Source organism: Rhinolophus ferrumequinum, chromosome 21 (assembly GCF_004115265.2).
Source record: "Rhinolophus ferrumequinum isolate MPI-CBG mRhiFer1 chromosome 21, mRhiFer1_v1.p, whole genome shotgun sequence".
NCBI lineage: Eukaryota > Metazoa > Chordata > Mammalia > Chiroptera > Rhinolophidae > Rhinolophus > Rhinolophus ferrumequinum.
The window spans coordinates 49,521,701-49,548,370 of NC_046304.1; the positions used below are offsets into that span (position 1 = coordinate 49,521,701).

The 26,670-nt window shown below is 56.1% G+C and overlaps 1 protein-coding gene across 1 annotated transcript in view; it reads left to right on the forward strand.

Moving 5' to 3' along the window:
* The window catches only part of TTYH2 (tweety family member 2), a 33,264-nt gene that overhangs the window by 4,101 nt on the left and 2,493 nt on the right, over nt 1-26,670 (forward strand). Inside the window, exons 2-12 of the mRNA XM_033090352.1 lie at nt 4,015-4,187; nt 7,902-8,013; nt 13,669-13,889; nt 17,976-18,071; nt 18,654-18,726; nt 22,790-22,859; nt 23,084-23,139; nt 23,640-23,732; nt 23,933-24,025; nt 25,472-25,614; nt 26,294-26,479. Of these exons, the coding sequence (XP_032946243.1) occupies nt 4,015-4,187; nt 7,902-8,013; nt 13,669-13,889; nt 17,976-18,071; nt 18,654-18,726; nt 22,790-22,859; nt 23,084-23,139; nt 23,640-23,732; nt 23,933-24,025; nt 25,472-25,614; nt 26,294-26,479 (1,316 nt within the window). The remainder of the gene's footprint in view (nt 1-4,014; nt 4,188-7,901; nt 8,014-13,668; nt 13,890-17,975; nt 18,072-18,653; nt 18,727-22,789; nt 22,860-23,083; nt 23,140-23,639; nt 23,733-23,932; nt 24,026-25,471; nt 25,615-26,293; nt 26,480-26,670) is intronic.

The following is a 26,670-nucleotide window of genomic DNA, read 5'->3' on the forward strand; positions in this document are numbered from 1 at the left end:
TTGCAGAAGCCCCTGGGGGTTCAGCTGCAGCCTCTGGATTCCCAGAGTACAAATCGGTCACTGCTGCCCCCAGCTTGGGTCCTGATTTTCTGCTCTGGGTTTCTCATCACAAAGTGAAAAACCAGAACTAACCAAAGTCACTTTGATGAGGAGAGAGGCTGGAGCCTGAGCCCTGATGTGGGGGCTGTGGGCACATGTCGGGGTGGAAAGAGGGGAGGTGGTGGCTGCAGGGCCCTGGGGGGAGTGGGGTGACACGGTAAGCGTCCTGTCCAGGCTCTGTCTGTTAGAGCAGGAGGGTGTGTAAGCAGAGCTCCCGGCTCCCGCTGGATGGGAGTTTCTTTCTCGTCCATCCTCCTCCCACCCCACACACATGGGGATTTGCAGTGTTTAATTAGAAGCAGGAAAATAATTGCCTGTTAGAAGGTGGCAGGGGACACTAAGGTGGTGGCTGTGGGACATGGTTCTGCTGGTTAAGCCTCCGCTCCCTTCCCACTTCCTCCCCTGCCCCTCCCCCGCCTTCCTTCTTTCTTCTTCCCTTCCCACGTCCTTCTCTCCCAGCCCCCTCTGCCCCTATCCCACCCTTCTCCTCCCAGCTCCGGGAGGGAGCTTCCCAAGGTGAACAGCTAACAAAGTGCTCAGCATTTGGGTTTCCCAGAATGGCCTCCCCGGGGCGGGACTGCATCATTGGTAACCTAATTGAGACCAGCTGCCCAGCTTGGAGGGGCCTGGGCTGCAGAATCCCAGGGCCCTGCCCATGGGACTGGGCTCGCAGGAAGCCGGAGTGGGCTTGGGACAGTGAAACAGGGGAGCCGGCACAGGGAGCAAGGGGGTGGGCACGGGCTGTGGTTTGGAGAGACTGAAATGGCACCAGCCTGCATCTTCACCTCATCTTGGAGGCCCTTCCTTGCTGAGTGGGGACACGTGGTAGAATCAGCGGTTTTCCTGTTTGGGACAGACTGAGAGGGGCTATCTGGGAGGCAAGCAAGAAGTCAAGGGCAGCTGGGAGGAGGTCTGCTTGTTTACCAGTCTCTAATCGATACAAAAGGTCTGTCTGGGTTTTTGTTACTTTTTTTTTTTCCATTAGGCATAACTTGGAAGAAACTGCACAGTGCACCTTAGTACGTGTGTCTGTGACACCATCCCAATTATATTCCTGGCTCCCAGGAGACTCCCTCGTGCTCCCTCCCCTCCCAGAGGTAGCTACTGTTCTGACCTCTGTCACTGCAGATAAGTTTCTCTGACTTTGTGTTTTACATAAATTAAACCGCACCATCTCTGCTGTTTAGTCTGGTTTGTTTCCCCCAACATTACGTCTGTGAGATTCGTCAATATTGCCGTGTGTAGCTGGGACATGTAGCTGGAAAATTCTACTTTTCATGGCTACATAGTATTCCATTTCGTGACTATAGTCCATTTTCTGTATCCGTTCTCTTGTTGGTGGACATTTGGGTTGTTTGGAGTATTTAATATTACTTCCGTATTAAGCTGCTGTGAGCATGTGTGTGTGTATCTTTTGGGGCACACGGGCCCTCCTTTCTGTAAGGTAAACATTCAGGAGTGGAATTCCCAGGTCGTGGGATAGTTGCACAGTGGTTTGCAACTTGCTCAGGGGATTCCTGGGTTTTCACAGAGGGGTCCCAGGGGCCTGCGAGGGGAGGGCCAGGACAAAGCATGGCATCTCCGCCCACTCCCCTGTCAGAGCAGGCTCTGTGTATCAGTCTATTTGAAGGAAAGCTTAAGCTGCTAGGAAAAGTTTGAGGTAGTGTGTTCGCACTAATCACTGCTTCCCAGATGCGAATAGCGTACAGGTCGCGGGGGGTGTCCCTAGATGCAGTTCTGATTCACTAGGTCTAGCCTTGGGAGTCTGCGTCGCTAACAAGATTCTGCGTTCCGTAAGATGTCGGTGCCAGGTGCCATAGGTCGGTGAACTTCAGTCACTTTGAGTAGCGAGGCTCTAACCCCCTGCCTGTCCTCAGCCTCCTTTACCTTGGCCTGGGGGCATTGGGCTGGGCACGGGAAAGTGGCAGCTCTTTTGTACTGTCTCGCAGAGCAGGGGCCTCCTGGGCCAGCCCCTGGGACAGGCCTGGTGGTCCAGGCTGGGGACCCAGCCCTTGCCACACCATGAGGACTTCAGCAGGGTGATGTGTTCAGGTCTCCTGGGCCTTTTCAGGTGCCTGGAGGAGGGCTTGCCATCCATCCACGTTGGAGAGTCAGGAAGGTGAGTTCCTGGTCACACCTGTGACATATCTCTCCCAGGTGAAGGTGAAAGCCACACTTTAAGTCACATTCACCTCCCCACTCCCGAATGAGCCATCTCTCCTGTCCTCTTCTGGGCTGTCCCCACCACTTTGGCCATTTGTTCCTGAGGCTCGGAAGCCTGTTGGTCCAGGTGGCCAGCAGTGCAGGTCGAGTCAGAGATCCGAAGGCCACCCTGAGCCCTCACAGGCCGAGCAGCCGAGCAGGCTGGGGCAGGGCAGGGTGGACCCGACAGGGACCCTCAACACTGAAAAGGGCCCTGGGCCTCGGGCCTGCAGACCCAGCTTCTGATTTTCAGAGTTGTCTCCCAGTGTGTCTCCCGGCTGTCTCGTGCACAAGGCGTGTCTCCCCCTTAGACCTGAAGGGTGCTAGAATCTCCCTCTCTCCGATCGCCACCAGCAGCATGCGGGGTCCCCGAAACAGGCTCCAGCCCTGACAGCCCAGAATGCAGCACCGAGGGTTCTAGACCAGGAACCACTTGAGGGCACGTGGGGAGCTGGGTGAGGCTGTCAGCTCAGGGGCCTGTCTTAGAGCCAGGTCCAGCCCTGGCGGGCGGCCACATATCCTGGTGCCATCTGGTGCCCATCTGGCTAAATCAAGAGATTGGAGGGCATGCAGTGGGGCACGGGCCTTCTGACAGATAACAGCTCCCTTCGCAGGACCACGAGGGCTCGGTGGGCCTGAGGTGGCACCTGCTGCCCCCTTCAGAATTCTGGCCTTTGCTGCTATCATTGGCACCTGGGGGGTCAGTGTCCTGTTCATGATGCGGTGAAATGGACTCCAGGGGTGCACGTCCTAACAGCTCCCTCTCCCCTGGCACAGAGCTGGCTTCTCGTTTCTATGGATGGACCCCAACACCTAGGACCAGGCTTGGAGGAAGCAGATAGGCCAGGCCATCCCTTCCGGGTCCTGTCCTGGGGCCCACTTAGTTTCTGAGATGTCCTGCCCAAGCCCCGTGTCCTGCAGGAGACCCCGATGCTCTGGTCCGCATGGATGCCCATCCTCTGTGTCCCTCAGTCACGCAGCTCCTCCCCCACAGCCCTCAGGGTCAGCTGACAGCTCCCGCCTTATCTCTAGGAAAAGTTTGAGGTAGTGTGTTCGCACTAATCACTGCTTCCCAGACGCGAATAGTGTACAGGTCGCGGGGGGTGTCTCTAGATGCAGTTCTGATTCACTAGGTCTAGCCTTGGGAGTCTGCGTCGCTAACAAGATTCTGCGTTCCGTAAGATGTCGGTGCCAGGTGCCATAGGTCGGTGAACTTCAGTCACTTTGAGTAGCGAGGCTCTAACCCCCTGCCTGTCCTCAGCCTCCTTTACCTTGGCCTGGGGGCATTGGGCTGGGCACGGGAAAGTGGCAGCTCTTTTGTACTGTCTCGCAGAGCAGGGGCCTCCTGGGCCAGCCCCTGGGACTGGTCCCTGCTGAGGGGGATCAGGGACAGGAGCAGCTCTGAGCAGTTCATCAGGCCCAGCCTAGTCTGGGTCTTTATCCAGGTGTGTCAGCCACAGCCTTGGGGGCAGGCCTTCAGCTGCTCCTGTCCCTGATCCCCCTCAGCTGGCCACAGCCCGTTCACTTGTTCTTGAGTCCCCACTGCCACCCAGCTTGAGTGCTGGGCACGCTGTGTTCAGAGTAGGACCTTCAATCAGGTGGGATGACAGACGTACAACTCAGTCCTGGCTGCAGGCCCAGGGACAGGGCACCTTCTCAACCCTCCCCCTGCCCTCAGGGACCAGTGCTGACACCAAGCCTTTCCCTCTTCAGTCACTGCTGCTCCTGGGGCTGGTGGCCGCCGTCTGCCTGGGGCTGAACCTCATCTTTCTCGTGGTTTACCTGGTCTGCGTGTGCTGCTGCAGGCAGGATGACACGGTGCAGACCAAGCAGCGCAACTCCTGCTGTGTCACCTGGATGGCCGTGGTGGCCGGGCTCGTCTGCTGGTGAGTGTCCCTCGGCGCCGAGTGGGATGTGTGCAGCGCAGGGGCTTCTCAGTGTGCAGAGGAGTGAGGCGGACCCAGTGGATGAAAAGTGGGCCTGACCAGCTGTGTCTTGCGGGTGGTTAGCCTATGACCGTGACCCCCCCACCCCCGCTCCTCACACTCTGCCATCAGCCCCCCAACAAAGCATAAGTGGTTAATCAGCTTTCTGGCCACATTCTCCTGACTGAGCTCTGGATACCTTGATGGGAGAGCCTGTCCCTGGGGTGAATGTTGTCCCTTTTCTTGCCAGGCAATAGGAATCAGATGCCTGCCTGGAGGAGTAATGGGCGTCTCTGTAGTGTGTCCCATGCCCTTCCCAAGTGTGGGCCTGTCCAGCCCACAGCTGTGCCTGGCAGCCCCACAGCCCCTCCCTGAGCAGTGTTCCTGGCGGCATTCCCAGCCAGAGGGCATCTCTGCCCTCTGAGTCCCTGTCCCCTCCCAGCTGCTGCCTGGAGTCTGTGAGGTCAGAGAAGGTCAGACTCCACCCAGATCAATTCCATCTTCTCGTAAGAGCGGTAGCTGTTAGTACCACCAGCAGACTTCTTCACTTTGGACGAAGAAGTGAGGGTTTCTAAGCCCAGGCAACAGCCCTCACTGCCCGGGCAGAGGCCATGCACAGCCTGGCCCTGTTGTGAGGAGTTGTTGCATATTGCTTGTTTTCGTATGAACAGAGAGGTTTTCCCAAAAGCCTCAGATCCACCCTGAGACCTCCTGGGGGTAGTGACCCTTGGGGGCTAGAGTCCCTCATTGCTTAGAGTCTGTCGCATCCAAGAACCCACGGCACGAGTGACCCCACTGTCTCAGCAGCAGGATGGTAGACAGACGGGACACTGCGAGCCTGGGAGGGAGGACTCCTGGGTTCTCATCCCAGGAGGCTCATCTCACCGCTGCAGTTTTCTTCTCCGTTAGGGCACGTTCACACTCCCGCCCTGCTGACAATGTAGGGATAGTCTCAGCCAAAAGTTAGGCAAGCACCTGACGCAGTGATGCAGGGGTAACAAAACACAGCACATGGCGGGACCCCCAGGCTGGGCGAGACAGGCAGCGGGGCTCAAATCATAGGCTTCAAGGAAAGAGTTCTGGCCCAGATCAGGAGTGCAGAGCCCAGGGTCGGTCCCTGCAGAGAGGAGCTCCTTGGAGGTAACTGAGGTAACCAGGGTCTTGAAAAGCCTTCTCCTGGGACTAAGCAGCACGAAGGTGGATGAGAGGGGCCGGGGGGTTATACAGACGCCTGAAGAAACCAGCAGTGCTGGCCACAAGGGGAGCCCTGTCACGTGAACTCAGATTTGTGTTTTAAGACACGGCAAATGACAGAAGAATGCTATGGCATAGTAAGAATGACTTTGGAGGGTCAAATCTAATAAGGATTGTTTAAGGAAACAAAAAAAGAAGGAGTGCATTTGGCATGACTCATTCTACAAAATTCCAATGTTATTTGTGCCAGGCAAGAGGGAGCCAGTGATAAGAAAAAACAGGCACCATTTCTGCCTCCTTGTAGCTCTTGTCTACTGGGGAAAGCACATTCCCAGACGTGCACAGGTGGTCACCCCTCGCCTGTGCTTTTAACAGGTATTCTAGGTGTTTCTGTCCTGTGGTCCGTGGACCACTTCTGGAGGAACACTAGACTAGGGGTCGAGAATACCTGGAAGGAGGTTTCCATAACGGTCTCCCTGGGAATTCCATCCTAGGTCCTGTCCTATTTAAAGAAAAAGCGTAAGTGTATGCCTGTGTGCATTCATCTTTTCCCCCCAGGATTAGTGTTTCAGAAAGCTGCTTAATGACTCTTCAGTGACCCCCACTATAATGGGTCAGATAAAATATGAGAGATGACAGGCAAGATTTGAGATGATTTGTTCAGCCTGGAATGTTGGACTCAAACCAAGTAGATGAAATTTCACAGAGATAGATGTAAAGTTCTGCTTTTGGTTTAAAAAAAAAAAAATCAAGACGACACTACAGGAGGAGAGACTGGCCTTCGCGGCAGTTGCTGTGAAGAAATCCAGAGTGTTTGTAGACCATGCGGTCAGTCAGTAGTGGGGCGAGGAGGATCTCAGGGCGTTGGCCCCCCACTGGGCTTGGAGCTGGATGGACAGCCTGGTCCTGGGCGCTTCCCTCAGAGGCCTCCTTGAAGGGTGACCCCGACCAGTTAGACAGCATTGAGCCCAGAGGATGGCGATTATACAGTCACGGGTCTGCAGGACATGCGTCTGGTTTGGAAAGAAAGAGTGACACGGACCCACATGGAGATGTCTAATGGGGTGGCTTGCAGAACTGGAGCTTATTTCGGGCTGCCCCAGAGGACAGCCAAGAACCAGTGGGTGTGTGATTTAAGGAAGTGGGCTTTGACTCAGTAGAATAAGGAACTTTCTACAAGCTGGAAGTTTTCAGTGGCCTCACACGGCCCATGAGGTCCGCGTGGTCAGGTCCCAGCCAGCTCGGGTCCAAGGGGGCTGGACTCCCCTTGGGACTGCAGTGGATCCTGCCAGGAGCGAACAGGCGATTTCTGCTCCCTGGGCGGGAGCGGTGGCAGGAGTGAGAGTGAGGACCAAAGGAGAAAGGAGGATGGGTCCTGTGGGAACGAGGGTCAGGCTGCCTTGTGAGGGTAGAGAATGGAGGGGGAGTCCTCCATTCCTGGAGATGTCAGTCCCTTGGGGAGCTGGCAGAGATATGAGGCCCTGGGCCCTGCCCAGACCGATAGCATTAGAACCCCTGGGGCCCGGCCAGCAGTCCTCCACCCTTCGTTGTCACAGGACGCAAGTGCAGGAGCATTTTCCTGCTGCCTAAATGAAGTGTGCGGTAGAGCTGGTCAGCCAGGCCAGAGCTAAGTGGGGCCTAACCAGTCACCTCCCACCCCCGCCTGCCGGTGCTAAGACATCATCCCCTCCCCTGCCCCCAGGAAAGAGCTCCCCAGCTAGAGTCAGAAACCTGCTCTTCGCAGACATTTGACCAGCTTGATTCATAATCGCCAAAACCTAGAAGTAACCAAGATGTCCCTTAGCAGGTGAATGGGTAAATAAACTCTGGTCCATCCAGACAACGGAATATTATTCAACGCTAAACAGAAATGAGCTATCAATCCATGAAAAGGCAGGGAGGAAAGTGAAATGCATATTAGTAAGTGAAAGAAACCAATCGGAAAAGGTGCCATACTGTATGATTTCAACCATAGGACATTCTGGAATAGGCAAGACTGTGGAGATAATAAAAAGATAAGTGGCTGCCAGGGAGTGGAGGGAGGGAAGGAGGGAGGGCTGAGCTCAGGGGATTTTTAGGGCAATGAAAGAAACTACTCTGTATGACACTTAATGGTGGACGCGTATCATTACACATTTGTCCAAACCCATAGGTTGTACAGCACCAAGAGTGAGCCCTTTACTAACAATTGTCACCCCAATAAATTAAATAAAAAAAAAGAGTGAGCCCTGATGCAAGTTCTGGACTTTGGGTGATTCTGAGGTGTCCACGTAGGTTCATCCATTGTAACAAGTGTCCCCCTGTGGCAGGGCCTATCGATAGTGGGAGGGGAGTCTGACAGGGCGGCAGGGGGCATACAGGCGATCACTGTACTTTCCATTCACTTTCACCTTGAACTTAAAACTGCTCTTAAAAAAATAGCATATTAAAAAAACTTCTCTTCGGGGTGTCACCTCTAACTTTGGGGTCTCTTGCCCATAGTGCTGCAGTGGGCGTTGGTTTCTATGGAAACAGCGAGACCAACGATGGGGTGCACCAGCTGATCTACTCCTTGGACAACGCGAACCACACCTTCTCTGGGATCGATGACCTGGTAAGATTCACGGGCAGCCGGCCGGGCCCGGTGCGGCCCGTGAGGTCTGTGTGGTCAGGTCCCAGCCAGCTCGGCTCCAAGGGGGCTGGACTCCCCTTGGGGCTGCAGTTGATCCTGCCAGGAGCGAACAGGCGATTTCTGCTCCCTGGGCGGGAGCGGTGGCAGGAGTGAGAGTGAGGACCAAAGGAGAAAGGAACGAGGGGTGGCCGTGTGGTCAATCCCTTTCATCTCAAGGAGAGCTGAATGCTTTCCCATTGGTCCGAGGAGACGCTGAACATGGAAAGGGAGCCCTATTCTATGGTGCTTTCGCGTTCATTTTATGTGCTGTGTATAGAGATTTGTGAGGTCCTGGAAGTGAACCGGGAAAAGCTCTTCAAAAATAAGTCAACGCCCCATGGGGTGGAGGGACTGCCCACAGCCCCCTGAGGTGTCCTGCAGGCTCTGGCTTCTGGGCGCCCTGAGTCCAGCTGGGGGCTCAGGGTGAAGGATTGTGCTGGGCTGGCCAGAGAAGATGCTGGACTTTTAGGGAAGGAAAGAGCTACTCTGCTGAGCCTTCGCCCGAGTGACAGAGACTGAGAGGGTGGGGAATCAGGTCTTTGTCAAGTGCTTGTCACCTTCGCTGAAAGCACCAGATCTTTTCAGCTAATTTACCAGGCAGCCCCATGGCAGCCCCAGTAGCCCTAGGAGGCTTTCAGGAAAACCAGTCCTTGGACATCCACGTCGTTCCCAATTCCTTCCCCTTCCCCCCACCAACCTCCCAGTACCCCAGAGGGGTGACCTCAGTAAGTGGCTCTTGGTGGCAGGCAGTCTCAACCACAAAATGCAGCCCCAACTGGACCCTTGGACACTTGCTGGAAGTGGAAGAGGATTCCACCCCATTGCCCCCCTTCTCCCTTAAGCTCCCCTAAGGCCTTAATCCCACAGCCCGTCAGGAGGGGCTCACCTTAAAGAGACAGCTGTGCTGCTCCTCAGAGCCCGGATGGCTGGGTGCAGTGGCTCTCGCCTCAGAGAGAGCCCTTCTGAGGAGCTAAGCGTCACATGCCAGAACAGGGCCCAGCTCCCCTGCAGACCTCGTCCGTCCTCCCCTTGTGTCCACTGGGACTCATCCCTGGGCACTGAGAGCTCTCTGGACACTGGGCTGGATAGCTATGTGGGATGAGGGAGGGAAAGCTGAGGGCAGCTGTCGCGTCCAGCACAACACGGGCAGTGAGGGTACGAGAATGGGCGGCTTTGGGTTAAGTTTTAAGAAAGAAACATACAGAGACTTAATGCAGTTAAATCTCAGAAGGCCAGGGGTCTCACAGTCCTGAAAGACTGGAGCCCAGAACAAAGCCGACTGGAGGTTTTTATTGATAAGTATACAAGGGAGTAGCAGTGTTTTGGGCACGGTCTGTGGGACTCAGACCCTGAGTCTCACATTATAGAAACATTATAGAAATGTGTCTTTATCACATTATAGAAACAACCCAAACAATTATGTTGGTCTTCAAACAGCTGAAGCAGAAAGTCCTTGAAGTGAGGTAGGCAACTCTTTTGAGCGACATATATATGTCCAAATGGTTTCACAGAGCTGAGCAGAGAGAGCTTAATCTTACCACTGTCAAGACTTTTCTCCCAATTAGGTGAGAGGGAAAAGTCAGAGCCAGCAGCCGCTTTTCCCAGGCAAGGGGAAGGGGAGACAAGGCCCCTTCCCAAATCTTTCTAAGGCAGCTCATGGGGGGGGTCTCCATGGGGTTCCGCCTGGCTTGAGTTGTCCCCCCCACCCCCCACCCCCCGTGGGGAATCTTACTCGTCATTGGCCGCAAACCCTCTTTTGGAGACTGAATAGAGAGAAATATACAGTCCCAGAGATGCACAGTCTCACAGACTCTTCTTTCCTTAAGGAAAGACACGGTGGGGGGCGGGGGGGCAGTCTGCTGGGCTGCTGTGTGACAACAGGCAGCCTGACCAGCCCATGGAGGCCTGGGGGCGCTTACCCTCAGCACCCCCACCCTCACCTCTGCCCTGGTGGGGAAGGGGTCCCATGGTTACTGCCTCTGGACCCTGCCTCCCCCTCTTCCTCCATGTACCAGTACCAGCACCTCTGGAGGAGGAACCCAGCCCCAAACGGAGAATCCCCTACCCAGGGAAGCCCCAGAGCCATGACCTTCACCAGCCGACCTGTGACCATTATAAGGAATGGCCCTTGTCTCCCCCAGGGGCTAAGGAAGGGAGAGTGTCCCAGAGCTGTCCCATGGGAACACTGAGTTCCTCAGGTCCTTATCTCACGGGAGGAGAGCTGTGCAGGGAGACGAACTGGGAACAAGCCCCAGGCTGCATCTATCCACCTGAGCGAGGGCTGAGTGCCCCAGGGCCAGGTTTGGACATTTCGCAGCAGGCCACGTGTCTCTAAATTCCCCCATGTTCCCAAAGGGAAGGGTTCTGTGTGTCCCTGGAGTTCAGCCCCTCGTAGTCTCTCCACCACTTCTGAAAAGTGAGGATTGGAGCCGCAGGCCTTTGTGGAGGCCCCCCCAGGTCCTCCCAATGGAGCTGCTTCAATCCTGACGACCCCCTCCTGCCTCCTGGGTGAGCCCTAAGGGCCCTGGGGGCCCAAGCTCAGGCTGTATCCTCCAGGCTCTTGCAGGACCGATAGGGCTGGTTTGGGCCTTGGGGTGGGTACCCAACAAACCCATCCCAGGGGCTCCAGGGGAGGCAGCAGCTCTCAGAGGGCTCCCATATCCAGGGGGTGAAGGCTGCATAGCAGATAAATGATGTTAGATGAGACAGTGTCTGTGAAAGTCCTCGAAATGGCGCTGGCCATGATAATGAGGGCCATTATTATAATTACTATTATTATATGTATTACTATAATCACCACGGAGGAGGTGATTCAGACCTGAACCAGAGCGAGAGGGACCCTCCTGGGTCTCTTTTCCTGGATCAGAAGCCTCACGCTTGTGCCTTAGTAAATGGGGGCTGCGCTCAAGGCTCAGGCCTGGCTGGCAGGGTTCTGGGTCAACTACACACTGTCATTTGGGGGGTCAGAAAGGGTCATTTGGGAGTATCGGATGGGTCCTTTCTCTGGATCCAGTGCCCCAGTGAAGAGGGCCTGGCCTCCAGTTACCAGGGGACCAGGCGCACCTCTCAACCCCTCAGGGTCTCAGTTTAGCATATGGGCCTCGGGCTTTACAGCTCCCAAGAGGTCGACCTCTCCAGCTTTCACGTTCCCTGGGCCAGTGTGGTTCCTCTGGGCTCTCATTTGGGCCAGCAGCAGCCTTTGGATGGAGAAACGGGGGCTTAGGGAGGTTGTATTCCTGTCCTGGGTTTGAAGCTAGTACATTTCAGAGCAAGAACTGGAACCGAAACCCAGGTGTCTGGTCTTCGCCCTGCCCTTCAAGGATCTGAGAAGGGGCTCCTCCCTTCAACCTGCTGAGGCTCCACCCCTTTAACTCTGGGCGTGGCTGCCCTTCTAGAAAGCCTCATTAAGTGAAGCTTCTTCCCCCTCAGAGCTTTTCAAACCTGAGCTTGCGTCAGAGGCCCCTGGAGGGCTTGATAACGAGTTAATGATTCCATAGGTGTGGGTGCAGGTCCCACCCCCCAGTTTCTGATTCCATAGGTGTGGGCAGGGCTGAGAACTTGCATTTATAATGAGTTCCCAGCTGATCACCCAGGGACCAGCTGGAGAACCACGGCTCCTTCCTAGGGAACAACAGCTTCCACCACCTGCTAACTCGCCCCTAACCCCAGCACAGCCTGGGGAGCTGAGCTGCCCCTCTTGTTCACAAAGCTTCTCTTCCTGGTGGGAGAGCCCTGTTGCATCTCTGGGGCGTCCCTGCCTGGAGCTCTGTCTGTATTGAACCTCTAGGGAACTCGGGGAAACCGGGCTGTTAAGTAGGTCAACATTGTGCTTTTTATTTCTTTATTGTTTTGTGTCCTATGAGAAGATGTCAGGAGGAAAAAGAGGACCTGGCAGATGTTTACTGGCTTTTGTTTTTTCCAAGAAAGCATTTAAGAAAATAGAGAAGTTAAAATTTTAGAGCTATGGAAGGGGGAAATTGTGGGCTTACAGAAAGCGTTTGCAGATCATTTTTAAGAGCCATTCTCTCTCAAGTTTATTAGCTATGATAGAGGAATATGAAAATGTCACATGGTACAAGGTTTGCTCCTAATGTTAGCCATGAGTAATAGTGCCTTTTGGATAAAAGGCTACAAAGCACTTAGACATTGATCTTATTGAATAGAAGAGGAAAGTTTATCAGGGTGATGTTGAGTTACTGAATTCACTTTTCCGTGGTTCCCAACCTCCCCCCTCCCTTCCGCCCCACCTTGAGAAGCTGCAAGCTGCCAAATCCATTAGGTACAGTGTATCTATATCTCACAGCCCTTAACCAGCTTGTAAGAACTAGGAGCAAGCCTGGAAAACAGAACAAACCGCTGACATTGAAAAAAATAAAATAAAACGAAACAAAGAGGGCCATTCTCTTTTCTGGAACCAGGAACTCAGAGAGTCGTGCAGACGTGAAAGCCCAGGAAGTTGCTGTCCCATCCCCCCTAAACCAAGGGTGTCCTCTCCTCTTCCTCTTGCTAAGCTCTGACTGTGGGAAAGCGCCTGCCCCTTCTCGTGTGTCACGTTATCTTCCTTCCAGACCTCAGGGAGCTGACGGCTGCCCAGAAGAGGATCAGCCCCACACACACCCTTGCAGCCAGTTGTGCTTGTTGATTTAGTGTGACAATTTCAGAACAGCAAAGCCCTTCTTCGTCCCCTTGCTGCCCACACACTGGCTCAGAGCAGGCTCGGAGGGACATGCTTGGGGCTCCTGGGCTGCATCCCTGTGTCCCACGGGGACCCTGCATCTGGGCTGTTTGAGCATCTTTCTAATCCCAAGCCCTGCTTGTGTGTTTGCAAGCCAACAACAGTCACTGCCATCATTCCTCCCTCTCTACCTTTGAAGAGCAAGTTGCTTCCTTCAATCCCTTAAGGCTGGGACAGGATCCTATCCGTCTACCTGGCAGGACAGCTCTGCAGGGGAGGGCACGAGCATACAGAGAAGGCACCGATTCCCTCCTCCCATCACACGTCCAGGCTTTTGGGAGGTAGGATGGGGTTATTTCAAAGTTCCGTTGTTCTGCCTTCACTCACGCTCAGGCTCTGTGAGCTGTTGCTAGCTCCACAGCGAGGACTTTTCTCTTGTGAGGCATTTAGAAATCCTGTTGTAGGAACAAAAGGTCAGGTAGCCACAGAGGAACTCTTCAGCTTAAACGTGTTATTCCTCACTCTGAAAAGGAATCCGTAATCCACAGTGTTTAAAGTTTTAAGAGAATCTGCAAGGAAGAAACATGGATGTTTGTTGGTTTTCCCACCTGGGTCTCTTTAGAGTAAGTCACTGGATCTTGGAGCCCAGGTTCCGGTTCAGGCCAGATCGGGGCCTGCCCCCTGGGTGGAGGGACATGAGGGTTAGGTGGGTATGGCGGGGCCTCTGTCTTCCATCCTTCCTCTGGGCAGTAGCCTCCTGAGATTTTCAGGGCTGGGGGCTGCGTGCGCAGTATACTTGTTCAAGCCCGAGCAGCCGTCTTCTGCTGTTTGCAGACCTTCTCCTCCAGACTCAGAGTCAGGAGCTGGGCTTCTCTGGCTTCCTCCACCCCAGGGTGAGACTCACAGCCCCAGCCTCTCCCCAGGTGTCCAGAACCACCCAGAAGATGAAGGTGGACCTAGAACAGCACCTGGACCGGCTCAGTGAGATCTTTGCCACCCGGGGCGATTACATCCAGACACTGAAGTTCGTGCAACAGATGGCCAGCAGCGTCATTGCCCAGCTGTCAAGGGTGCCCGTGTGGAGGGACGTCACAGCTCAGCTGACCGAGCTGGCTGACCAGACTAGCTACGTGGAGTACTACAGGTAAGGGGCTGGGCGGGGCGGAGGGGTGGGGCGTGCGGCACCAGCTTCCTTCATCCACGCCTGTATCTCCGGGCCTGGGCAGGGAAGTGCCACCCCAAGGCCTTCATAAGCCATTACCTGAAATCGGAGAACATGGGAGCTTGGGGGCCGAGGGGTAGGCATGTGGAACAGCCTCTTGATACAGGCAGGCACCAAGGCACGGAGAGGGGCAGTGATGTGCCAGGACCCCAGCACTGGACGTGCTCAGGCCTCCTCCCAGAGCAGCATGTTCTGTGACTGGTGCTGGGTGAAGGGCGAGTGGTTTACGGGTTCCTCGCCTGCCAGGTTTATGGGGCAGAGCTCCCTGCACCTAAGACTCAGCCACAGGGATGCAGGGAGTTGGGGAGATGGCAACTTCTTTGCCTGCACGGAAACTTCCCTAATGACAACTTCTTAGCAAGCCCAGAAATGCCTTCAGCGTGAGTGACGGAGCCTGCAGGGCACCGTCCCCACCTTTGCCATACGTAGGTCTGCAAACTCATGCCTATGTCATCTAACCTTTGGGGGTCTGTTTATGTGTCCACTACCTCCCCATTCCCCAGACCCCATCCTGGTGGAAGACACCGGACACAGGTCAGCTGACCCGGGACCGGCTGCCCTCCCTCCAAGTGCAGAGTCTAGTGAAGGTCACTCAGGAGAGCCAACGTGGGAGGCAGCAGTCTGGGCTCTGGGCGGTTCCTGGCTGCAGGGCGACATGACTCGTGAAGTAGCCATCACTGCACCCAGGGTGCAGGACGCAACACGCAGAAGGTGTGAGGGATACATGAGTCCTGATGAATAAGTATGAGTGATTTGGACCTCACACACACACAGACACACGCACACACGCACACGCACTCACACCAATTTGTTGGCTTCTCTTCGAGCCCTTTGCGAAGGTCAGAGCCACAGTTCACTCTGCTGTTTTGGATTCATTTCCCCTTTGTGAGAAAGCCCCAGCCCAGGCTGAACGAATAACTGAGTCCGGAAAAAATGTTCCTGGTGGCCTCTGGCCAGAGATCTCCTCGCCCTGGGCTCTCGTCTTCCCCACGGGGGGAGATGGCGGGGCCCTGAAGAGGGGAAGCACGTGAGGCCCCCGGCTGTGGATAGCGCTCCCTGTCCCTCCCCTCCGCGGCCCGTCCAGCCCCTGCATTGCCAGGATGACACGGATGTCTGGATTGAAAGGGAGCTCGGTTCAACTTCCCGTCGGATGGATGGATGCACATGTGCAAAAGGACTTTCCTCCTAAATGACGGAAAGAAACTGCCAACTCGAAGGACGGGCTGTGACCTATGACCCAAAACTGGCATTAATTAGTCCTGTGACATGAGGACCATTCATTGCCTGAGCCTTCAAAATCTTTTTGTCATGGGTGTCAGGGCAGGTGGAAAGTGGGTGTCCATGTGGACCCCGCCATTCTCTCCGAGTGGACCTGGGATAGGCCCGTGTACACTTGGGGGCCTCACGCGGGCATTTTGGTGATGACGATGGAATACGTCAGAATTTACATATCAAAAGGGGCTTCTTTTTAAGGTGATTTCATTAAAAATGGGGAGGAGGTTCCAACTACACAGCAGCTGTTTCAATCTGGGTGAGTGAAGGGGTCCCCTAAGACCTCCATCCCCAACTCTCACCCCTTGTTCAGGTCAAGGCAAAAAAGGTCTCGTCCAAGGTTAACACCTGTAGCTCCTGAACGTTGCCGGTGATGTGTCCCTTCCCCCCATGCCATTTGCTCCCTCCTTCTCTCACCTGAGCTGCTCTAGATCAAGGCTTTATTTTATTCTTGAGCTAACCAACTTTAGGGGCTGGGTCTCCTCTGGACAGCCTCCCCCCATCTTTGCTTTGCGGCATAGCCATCTAGAGCATAGCCATCCAGCTAAGCAAATGTTTTTAGCACTTTTGTACAAGGCCTGGCAATAAAAACCCAACAGGCTACCCTCTTGGAAAGGGTTCTAAGGGATATAAGGGTTAACAGAGGCTGGATCTGGGAGGAGCCGTGGGGGTACACCCCGCAGCAGTGGCTTCTGTGAGAGCCAAGTTCTTGGTTGGAAATACATCCCAGATCACCCCTGGGCTCCTCTGGGAAAACGCATCTGCCTTGCAGAGCTGTTTCCAGGAACCCTTTCCAACGTGAGGCCTGACTACAGAAGGAGGCATTGAAACACAATCCTGGAGCGTGAGTTAGAAGCAATTCTAACTTGATTTCCTGGTGATGTGTGGAGGAGAGGAGAGAAGTAACAAGAAACCTTTAGGTTTGAAACATGAAACCAGGACTTTGAGAGGTGCCTGGTGGTGGTCTGTGTGTCTTGTAGGAAGGCTAGAAGACACGGAGAGTCTGGAATTCCTGGGCCAGGCTGTCCTGCCACGGGCCTCAGTTTTCCAATCTGTGAATGGGATCCTAACAGCAGATGGTCCCTGAGGTTCCTTCCGGCTCTGACTCTGATTCTAAGAAAACTGACTCGTTGGTGGCCCGTCCTAGTGGCACTTTCCCCAGAGCCCCCAACTCCATTCCTGGGAACCTGGGAGTCCTCCAGTCGGGCTCACTGCTGGGGTGGACAGTTTTGATCAGGCTCTTTTCAGGGGCGTCTACTCACAAAGGCAGAAAGAGCCTCACGTGGATGCCAGGTGGCCTCCAGCGTGTTCCCTCCCCTTCAGAGCCCCTCTGTCACTTTCGCCTGGCTCCATCTCACTTCCCACCCACACTCCATATTCTTCCTTCCCTTCCTGATGGTATCAGTGAAGCAGAAAAGCATTGCTAGAGAGCAGGGGTCAATGAGTTTATTGGCTCCTGCATCGAGAAAAATAATGATCACAAACTTCTCTTTTGGGGGGACTGGGATCAGTCCCTCCTCGGCCCCTGCCTCCTCTGTCCACCAGCCCCCCACTGCTCAGACTGGTCCCCCAGTGCAGGGCAAGTGGACGTGGCTGCTGGGTGAGGACTGCCTTGGGAGAGAAGGAGGTTGCTTTGTTTGGGGGTCTTCTCAGCGCCCGTGGAATTCAGGCAGTCCAGGTCCTGTGCTTTGGAGAGCCAGAGAGCAGGGACCTCGATCGCTGTCTGCCTGCCTTCTTACCCTTGTGTTCACTGTCCTCCCCTCCCCCACCCCCAGATACCGGCTTCAGCTTGTTTACGGATATGGAAACCGAGGCTCAAAGGAGTGAGGCAACTTGCCAAGGTCTCCCAGCTGCCTCCCTCCATCAGCTCAGTCTGGGGGGCAAAGGAGCTAGAGTGAGGGGCTGGGAGCCTGAGGTGCGCGGTGCCCTGGGATGTCCTCGGCTCCCTGCCCTGCCCTGAGCTCCCTGGTAGTCTGCAAATGAGCTCTCTCGTCTGGGCATCCCTGGCACTAAGCTCAGTGCCTGACACAAAAGCTGGTTAAAATGAATCTAAATGTGCAAAGTGGTGGGTCCCAGGCGGCTGGTGGGAGCGAGATGGGAGGCCTTGGGGGAGGGAGAGGCCCGGCCGAGAGTTCATCAAAGAAGCGGGCATCTTAGGGGCTTTCTTAGATCTGTGGACATAAATGTCAGGCCTTGTCTGGTCTGGTGCTGTGTGAGAGTTCTAGAAGCAGTGGGAACCAGGGTCCAAAGAGAGGCCGGGAGGCTTCAGAGAGACAATTTAGACCTTCTCTGTCCAGTTTGTGGCCGCTAGCCATTAAGATTTAAACTAATCCAAATTAAATCATGTTAGAAATTCATTTCCTTAGTTGCACAAACCACATTTCAAGTTCCCCATAGTCACATGTGGACAGGGGCAGAGAGAGTGGGTGGCCCCGGGGTGGAACATTTCCCTCACTGTAGAAAGTTCCAATGGACAGCCAGGACAGGGGAAGGAGGATTCCTGTGTCCAGGCCACAGTGGGGGTGCAGGCCTCAGCTCCCCAGGATGGCCTCCCCACTGTGCCCACTGGGTTCTTCCCAGCAGAGGCAGGGGACACACCTTCACATAGGCTGCTTCGCTGCTGGCCCTGGGCAGTCGTGAATAAGGAGGGGCCAGTGGGCCTGGGGGCTGCTGGCAGGCCTCCCGGGTAGAGAGTTCTGCTCTCCTCCCTCTGACCGCCCCTCCCTCCCCACCCAGGTGGCTCTCCTACCTCCTGCTCTTCGTCCTCGACCTGATCATCTGCCTCATTGCCTGCCTGGGACTGGCCAAGCACTCCAAGTGTCTCCTGGCCTTGTGAGTAGCCCTGCCTGTGGGCCTGGGACAAAGATCTGGGAAAGCATGGGGGGTGATGGCGCCCCCATCGGAGAGCCATGAGGGCCTGGCCGGGCCAGGAGGACGTCGGGGGGACAACGGCCCGAAGTCGCCTCCGACCCCCTCCTCAGCAGCCGACCAAGAAGGGACAGCAGCTAGCGATTCGCCACCTGGACCCCAAACAAGGACCGGCCTTTCTCCCACGTGTCCCTTCCCTCCTGAGCCTGCCTCTGCAGTGGCTGAAGAAATGCTGCCCAAGCGTTAGAGCCTCCTGCCGTCTCTAAGCAGTACCTCCTCCTTAGCTTGCGCCCTCCCAGCTGCGTCTCTTCGGCCCAGGCATCTCTGCTCGAGGCACTGAGTTCCAGGTCCCTGGCCTGGCACTCAGCTGGCCCAGCGTTAGGGCAGGGAGCAAGCCTTCGGGGCTCCGGCAAGAGTCTCGGGCCGGGGAGGGAAAGATTGTAGCTGAGAGAAAGGGCGCTAAGGTGGGTGGGGTGACAGCTGTCATGGGGTCCCCTGGGCCCGCCAGCCTTGGCTTGCATCCCACCAGCAGCTGCTCTCTCCTAGGATGCTGTGCTGTGGGATGCTGGCCCTGCTCCTCAGCTGGACGTCCCTGGCCGCTGACTCCGCTGCAGCAGTGGTGAGTTGGGGGAGCGGGTTTCGTGGGGGCGGGGGCGTGCAGGTGGTGACCTGGACCATCTGGCTGGTAGGTGGCATGTGGATGTGACTTGTCCATAGCCCCAGGGCAGGGTCAACTTCTAGTCTCAGTCCCAAACGCAGAATCGCAGACCGAAGGGGCTTAGATCTTCTGCACCAGCCCCTCACCCTTCAAGTGGGGACACAGGCCCAGAGAAGCAGGAGGCATTTAGGGCCAGAGCCAAGATAAGACACCTGAAGCCTCGCCCTTTCCCGGCCCGCTGGCCCGTTCCCAGCCACCTGCGTAGTGCTTGTAAGGACACGCATGGATGACCAGGTGACTTCTGCGTGTGGGAAGTAACTGGGTCTGGGGGGATGGGGGAGATCTGAACCTGCAGCCCTCTGGCATACTTCCTGGGCACTGGGAATGCTGGGTGTGGCATTTAGCTAACCTCTGACCCCTTGCCCTTTGACTCACACAGTGTGACACACAGTGGTGCACGTTCAACCTCACAATGTGAAAAACAAAAACAAGGAAAAGCCACACGGTGGGGGAGCTTTCCCTGTAGGTGTTTGGTCCTTAATAGACCTAACACTTGAGTAAAGCTGTGTGCGTGAGTGAGTTCATTCATTCATTCGTTCATTCATTCATTCTGCTGGTGTTTGGCTCTACGGCGCTCCGTGGTACCAGGTATCTGGGGATATGAAAACCAACACAAACGCAATGTTTGCTCTTGACCTAGTCACAGCCTGCAGAAGAAACACTTATAGGGAGATCATTGCAACCCCCTGTGAATCAGGACAGTGGAGACGCGTGCCGTGTGTGTGTGTGTGTGTGTGTGTGTGTGTGTGTGTGTGTGTGTGTGTCTGAGAGAGAGAGAGAGAGAGAGCAGGGGCAGGATTTACCAGTGGATTTCAGGGACCCCCCAGCTGATTCAAGAGCCACAAAGTAACCCTTGCATCGGTTCTGCCCTAGCGACCTGGGGATAAAAGAATGGGACTCCTACTGGAAGCCCTCTACCCAGACTCGTGCCTTGGGGCTGGTCAGGAGCTCCGGCCCTGGGCAGTTTGCCCCCATGATGCCCACGGAATGAATGGACCCTGGTCTGCTTGGCTCATAGCAGCTTTTGGCAGAGCTTGTCCGGAAGGGAGAGGAGGTTGGCAGCTCCTGTTTTATTTCCCTTCCCCAACCGTGCAGTGTCCACTTTGGGCAGGAGGGAGAACTGGACAGGCATGAGCCTGCGTCCCAAGGCTGGGGGCCCCTCTATATACAGGGAAGGGCAGGGTAGGAGGGCCCACGCTGTGCTCAAAAGCACCCTGATATCATCAGGAGCTGGGTGGGCTGTATGTTGTCCAGGGGAGTGGCTGCTGGCCAGAGCAACACGCACAGCTGCCTGGCCAACAGCCTCTCCTCCAGGGACAAGTGTAAGCACAGGGAGACTCGCACATGCTGTGCTTTCCTGGGGCTTTGTCCTGCTCGCCACGTAGCCTCTGCCTTCTGGAAGCAGCAGCAGCATCCAGCTTGCCCCCATGAGCTGCCTTTCAGGAGACAGCCTCTTCCTGGCTCCTTCTCACCAGGCTTCAGTGTTCAAGGAAACCAGAGGCCATTTAATGTCCCAGCCGGGTGCCCTGGAACACGAGGGAGCCCCAGAGAAAGGCCATTTCCCTAATTCGTTTAGTCAGGCCCCCCTGTGACAGAATGAGTGTGAATGGGCCTTTGATTGGGCTGCAGATACTGCTGCATTTTAATAGGAAGTGGGGCCAGGAGGGGAGGGAGGCCGGCCAGCAAAGGCCACTGTGGCCTCGCTGCCCCTGCCCTCTGAGACCTGGCTTGTTTTGAGAGCTGCGGGGCCACAGGACTGACACTGCCCTCCCCCCCTCCTGCCTTTAGTGTCCCCCAGAAAGGACCTCCCCGTGGAAGGAGCATTGCCCCTGAGTCTGCTATGAGTAGGAGTGCAGGGAGCTGAGCACTGGGCTTTGGGCAACACTCTGAGCCTCCTGTGACCCCCCCGCCCAGCGGCTGCCCCATGTGCTCAGGAGTATAAGGCCAGAGAGTGAAGGGGGAAGGGCAGAGAGGAGAGCAGGCACCCAAGAAGAAGGAAGGGGGAAGTAGAGGTTGGGTGGAGGGAGAGAGGGGCATCCAGGGGTGTGGGCCACACAGAGCGGCGTTCCCTAGGGGTCTGGTCATCCCTTCCCAGCAGGGCACCCCAGGGGAGTCACTGACATTCTCAAGGCCTCGGCTTTCTCGGGTGTAAAATGGGGAGAATAGCCCTTGCCTCCGAGAGTTGTCAATGGGATGAGACGGGCTGGCTAATCCATGGCAGGCATATAGTACATTCTCAATGGACAGTAGCCATCACCGGTTTACCCCAGTTATTATCACGGGAGGGTCACAGGGTGACTCCTTCCGACCATCACCACGGCTGTCAGGAGCTGCCTGCAGGCTCGGCCACCAGCGGAGCAGGGCGCTGGGCAGCTTCTCCACCTGCTCCAGCTGTGCTCGTTGCCCTCTAGCTCCCCACCTCCCCTCCCACCTCCCCACTGCGTGAATCATGCAATACAGGCCCTTATCCTCAAGACAGGAAAGTCGAGTCCTCATGGAAGAGTCTGAAAAGCAGGCCTGGCCTGGGGGGCAGGAGGGGACAGGGTGGCCACATCCCTGGTGGATGGTGGAGCCTCTGACAGAGGCCTCCGTCCCTATTTGGACCCCAAACTTCTTGGGAGTAGCCCAGACCAAGATGGCGGCCTCGTTCTTTATTTTCCCCAGGGCCTCCCCACCCCAACTCCAGCCTGGCTCCCCTCTCTCTGCCCCTCCAGGGACACGCTGTGGGTGCACCTGGGCCTGCTGGTGCAGTTCTCCCAAGGTCCTGAGCGCGTGAGAGTGTGTGTGTACTGATATGTCTCTGTGGAAGCTCTGTATCTAGAGGGTCATTTTACTCCCCTAACCCTATCCATTACGTACATTTTCTAGACTGCAAGGTGCCCCAACAGCCAGCCACTGTGTCCTGTGCCTAGGACAATGCATGGTGCCTCGTAGGTACTTAGTAAATATTTATCGACTCAATGAATGAATGAGTGATGCACCAGTGTAGACCCCGAGATAGCCATTCCCAAAGGAGGACAGGGCACTGGTGTGCAGGGCCGTGGGAGGGGTCCCCTGCTCGGGAGCATGCACTGCAGCAGGGGCGGCTCCCAGGAACCGGCCAGGGGACCCGAGTTCACCCTGGCTGCTCTGAGAGGTGGAGGCTCCCTTTACCCAGTACCCCACTGCACCCCAGGCTGGATCTGGGGTGGGCCTAGCTCAGAGGATGGCATGCTCGCTGCGCCCTCTCCCAGGCCCGGACCTGCTCTCACTTAGCCCCAGGGACCCTCGGTGGTCACCTAGCCAGGTCGTGCTACCGGGTCCCGGTCCCCCATCTCAGTGGCAGAGGCTGGAGCTTGTGTCTTTTAACCTCCGGCCCTGTGCTCTGCACAGGCCCCCATCTCTTTGTGAGCAGGACATGCGCCCAAAAGCTCAAAGACGGATTCAGCAGGAAGATATTAATCATGCTTTAGAAAGAGAGTCCGGCGATGTGTCATAGATTGATGTACCTCCAGAGCACGTAAAGCTTGATAACAAGACAAAAAAGTAAAACAGAGCTGAGCCAATGAGGCCGTGGTACACATACCTCCCCGACACCCATCCTGCAGCTTCCCCACGGCCCAGGCTCGCCGAGGTCCGTCCCAGAGGAGGCATAAGAAATAAGAGTTAACAGTACACGGTGCCCGCTCTCTGCCAGTCGTTTTCCTGGGTGCTTTACATAGATTAATTCATACGCTGAGGGTGTTTGTCTCTCCATGTTATAGATGAGGCAGCTGAGACACAGAAAGGATAAGGTACTTGTCCAGAGTTACAAAGCTAGGAACGGGCAGAGCCAGGACTCGAACCCACGGAGGCTGGCTCCTGACTGTTCTTGCCCGCTTGGACTGAGCTGAGGGCTCCCAGTGGCTGGGGCCGAGGGCACCTGGCTCCTCGCAGGGCCCTGGTGGTGACTTTCCTCTACCCCTGCCGTCTCTCCCTGGCTCAGGGCACCAGCGACTTCTGCGTGGCTCCTGATACCTTCATCCTGAACATCACAGAGGGCCAGCTCAGCACAGGTAATGAGCCCGCGCGTCTCTGTGTCAGCCAGACGGTGCCTCTACATACGTCTTTCAGCCCTGTAGTCAGCCAGGCCCTCCCCACCCCACCACGTCAGGTCCAGCGGGACCCCCGGAGCACTTCTTAGAACCTGGAGGCTCAGGCAGTGGCTTGGCCACTGAGGGTGAATGAGCGTCTGGTCACTTGTGAGCTCCTGCCTGACGCCAATGTCTTTGCTTTGCAGAGGTGACCCGTTACTACCTGTATTGCAGTCAGAGCGTAAGCAGCCCGTTCCAGCAGGTACAGCCCTCGCAGCCCAGCCCTCACACCGCCCACAGTCCCCTTGGTCAGCACGCTCCCTCTTCACCCCAGCACTGCACTGACCAGAAAGGTGGACGTGGCTGGTGTTCTTTGCTTCACTGTGGTCCTCTGAAGGGGGCAGGGCTCTTGGTCAGTGTCTTCTAGATCAGTGTTTCTCACACGCCAATGTGTGTGCCCATCACCCAGGGAGCGTTAACATGCAGGCACTATGCAGTGGGTCTGGGGTGGGGCCCACGAGTCTGCATTTCTCACAAGCTCCCCAGCAAGGCCCAGGCTGCTGGTCCTAGGGCCACACTTTGCGTAGCAAGAAGCCTGAGGGATGAGAGGAAGTCTTCATGCAAGCAGGAAGGGCCACAGTCAGGGATGTGACTGCAGGGAGAGTCCACGGGGAGAGGCTGCAGGGGAACAGGCCCTCGGCAGCTGCGGGGGCTCCTGGGACGCTGAACCTGATGGCAGGGCTGTGGTCTCTCCTGGCCCAGGCACTGACCTCCTTCCAGCGCTCGCTGACCACCATGCAGATCCAAGTCGTGGGCCTGCTGCAGTTTGCCGTGCCCCACTTCCCCACGGCAGAGGTAAGGCAACCTCCCCCAGCATCCATGATGGAAGAGGGGATCCCTGGGGTTTTGGAGACCCAGGCTCCCCATAGTCTGGCTCCTTCCTTTGGCTTTAAAGGCCTCTGTGCACCAGCTGCCGTTTGTGGTTTTATCCATAAGCCCTGCTCCCACCGCTCAGTCTGTCTGCGCGTTTGCTTCTTTCCCTCTTCCTGCTCCAGAAAGATCTGCTCAGAATCCAGCTCCTGTTGAACTCTACAGAGTCCAGCCTTCACCAGCTCACAGCCTTGTTGGATTGCCGAGGGCTGCACAAGGTGCTGGGCTTGCCCTGGGGGCCGAGTGGGGAGCCAGCAGAGGCCGGCCTGGGCGGGATTGCCTGGGCTCCCTGCAGGCCCGGGGAATAGGGAGGAAGCTAACAGGAAGATGGAAGAGGTGCCTGGCTTCTTAATTCTCTCCAGTAGCTGAGACAGGGGGGACTAAAAGGTACTGGGGGTGGGATAGCAGGATTGGATCTGGTTACCCCGAGAACGCTGGGGACGCTGATTTACATAAGGAAGGCTGTTCCCCAGTGTCCAAACTCCCAGCCGTCTGGTGAACCCATCCCTCTCCCTGGGTTGCAGTCTCATTGCCAGCATCTTCTCTCCAGGAATGTGGACTGTCAGACACTAATGCAGGGCACACACGAAGTATGGGAGCCTCCCATCCCAACGTTTACGCAACAAACCAACGTTTATCGACAGCTTTCACAGCCAATCTGGATTTAGAGCAAATAATCATATTAACGATCGCTTAGTTTTGTGCTTGACCTTGTTTTGTGCACTTTACGTCCAATAGGTTATTTAGTCCTCACCGTTAAACTATGAAATGCATGTTAGTTCATTGGAAATTTTATAGATAAGGAAACTCTGTGCGTGTGTGTGTGTGTGTGTGTGTGTGTGTGTGTGTATAAGATTCCAGAACTGGCAACTCAAAGCGTAGGTTTGGGGCCCTGGCAGTCTGATTTCAGGGCTGAGACCTTGGGTGTCACCCTTGTACCCTCTCCCTTCCCCTCAGTAAGTCCTAGCAACTATACTCTCAGATGTGTCCTGAGTCTGTCCACTTCTCTCTCCCTCCACAGCTTCCACAGTGGTTCAAGCACCATCCTGATACGCTGGGTGACAGCCCTGGCCTCCTAACTGTTCTCCCAATTTTTCTTGCCCTCTTGCCACCATGACCTCTCATATACAACAGCCAGAGCGGTCTTTTGAAAGACAAATTAGATCACATCCCTTCCATCCCAAACCCTCCAGGGTCTTCTTGTCGACTTACGATAAACCGCAAACTCCTCGCCTGCCCTGCAAGGCCCAGCATCACCCAGTGGCGTCTCATTCCATCTCCTCTGGCCTTTGTTCTCTTTCCTGAACATGCCACGCTTGTCCCTTTTGGCTCAAAGGAGCACTCCTCTCCTTTTCCATCCTGGCCTCAGAGTCAATCCCCCTACCTTCTGCTCACGCCCCTCAGGTAACTTTGTCTGTCATGTTCAGAGCTGAACCTCCCAGGCCTAGCACACAGCAGGTGTTCAGCAAATGCCTGTGTAGTGAACCCCGGAAGCCCCGTTGTGTTGGGCTCCAGAGCGTGGACCCTTACGGTTGTACAAGATGCTTGGGATGGGATGGGAGGAAGATCCCAGGGCCAGGCTGAGGGAGAGGGACTTCCAGAGATGAGCTCAGACCCCAGGCTGGGCCCCACTCTCCTCCAACTGTGTGTCCCTCCTCCTCCAGGACTACCTGGATGCCCTCGGGGGCGTCTGCTATGATGGCATCGAAGGCTTGCTCTACCTGGGCCTCTTCTCCCTCCTGGCCGCCCTCGCCTTCTCCACCATGATTTGCGCGGGGCCTCGGGCCTGGAAGCATTTTACCACCAGGTGGGCTGCCTGGAGGGGGTTTCCCGGGAGAGCCGGTGGGAGGCTCTGCTCTGCCCGAGCTGAGGGCTGATAAGCCAGATGGACAAGGGCAGCAGAGGACCCAGGCATTCGGCCCCAATGGGCCACCTGGATGTCTGCAGAAGGTTCCCTGAGAGTCTAGACAGACCCCCAAAGGTAGGTTCCATGGGGCCAGGGCCAGAGTGGAGCTGAGCATGGTGACCGCATCTTGCCATGACCGGGCACCCCTTGCTTGTCCTCTCTTCCTTCACAGGACTCTGTGGCATGAGATGATGAGAGTTTTGGGTGCTGGGACGGGTGCCCCCAGAATACTGAGAAGGATAGATTGTAGCACTGTTATCAGGGCACCTGCAGTCTCATTGAGAAGAGAGACAGAGATGAGACGGTATTTCAGCATCTCAAGAATTGGACAAGAAGCAGCAGGGAAGGGAGAGTCAGTGTGCACATGGTCAGCGTGGTGGGCTGCCTGGAGGAGGTGGATGTGAAGTAGGGAACGGGGCTGAGTGATCTGTGTGAGGCAGGGCTGAGGACCATGTTTTAGAGGAAACTCAAGGACAGGGGGAGAGTCCTGGGAGGAAAGATTGGGAAGCAGGCTAGGACCCCGCTGCCCTGGAGCCTCCTTCACCCCTCGCAGTCAGCCGTGACCCCCGTGTCATTCTAGGGACAGAGACTATGAGGATATCGATGATGACGACCCCTTCAATCCCCAAGCCCGGCGCATCGCGGCCCACAACCCGCCTCGGGGGCAGCTTCACAGCTTCTGCAGCTACAGCAGTGGCCTGGGCAGCCAGACCAGCCTGCAGCCCCCGGCCCAGACCATCTCCAACGCCCCCGTCTCGGAGTACATGTACGGCGTGGGACCCCGGGGGTTCCCCTCATAGCGCCTCGCCCTCAGGGAGCCGGGTCTATGGGTAGCGCGTTTGGGTCCAGAGAGCCGGGTGGGGAGGAAGGCATCAAAGGCCAGCTGCGGTCCCCTCCCTGCGGCCACGCCCTGGGAGGCCTGGCGGGAAGGCCCTGGGGAGCGTCTAGTCACCCAGC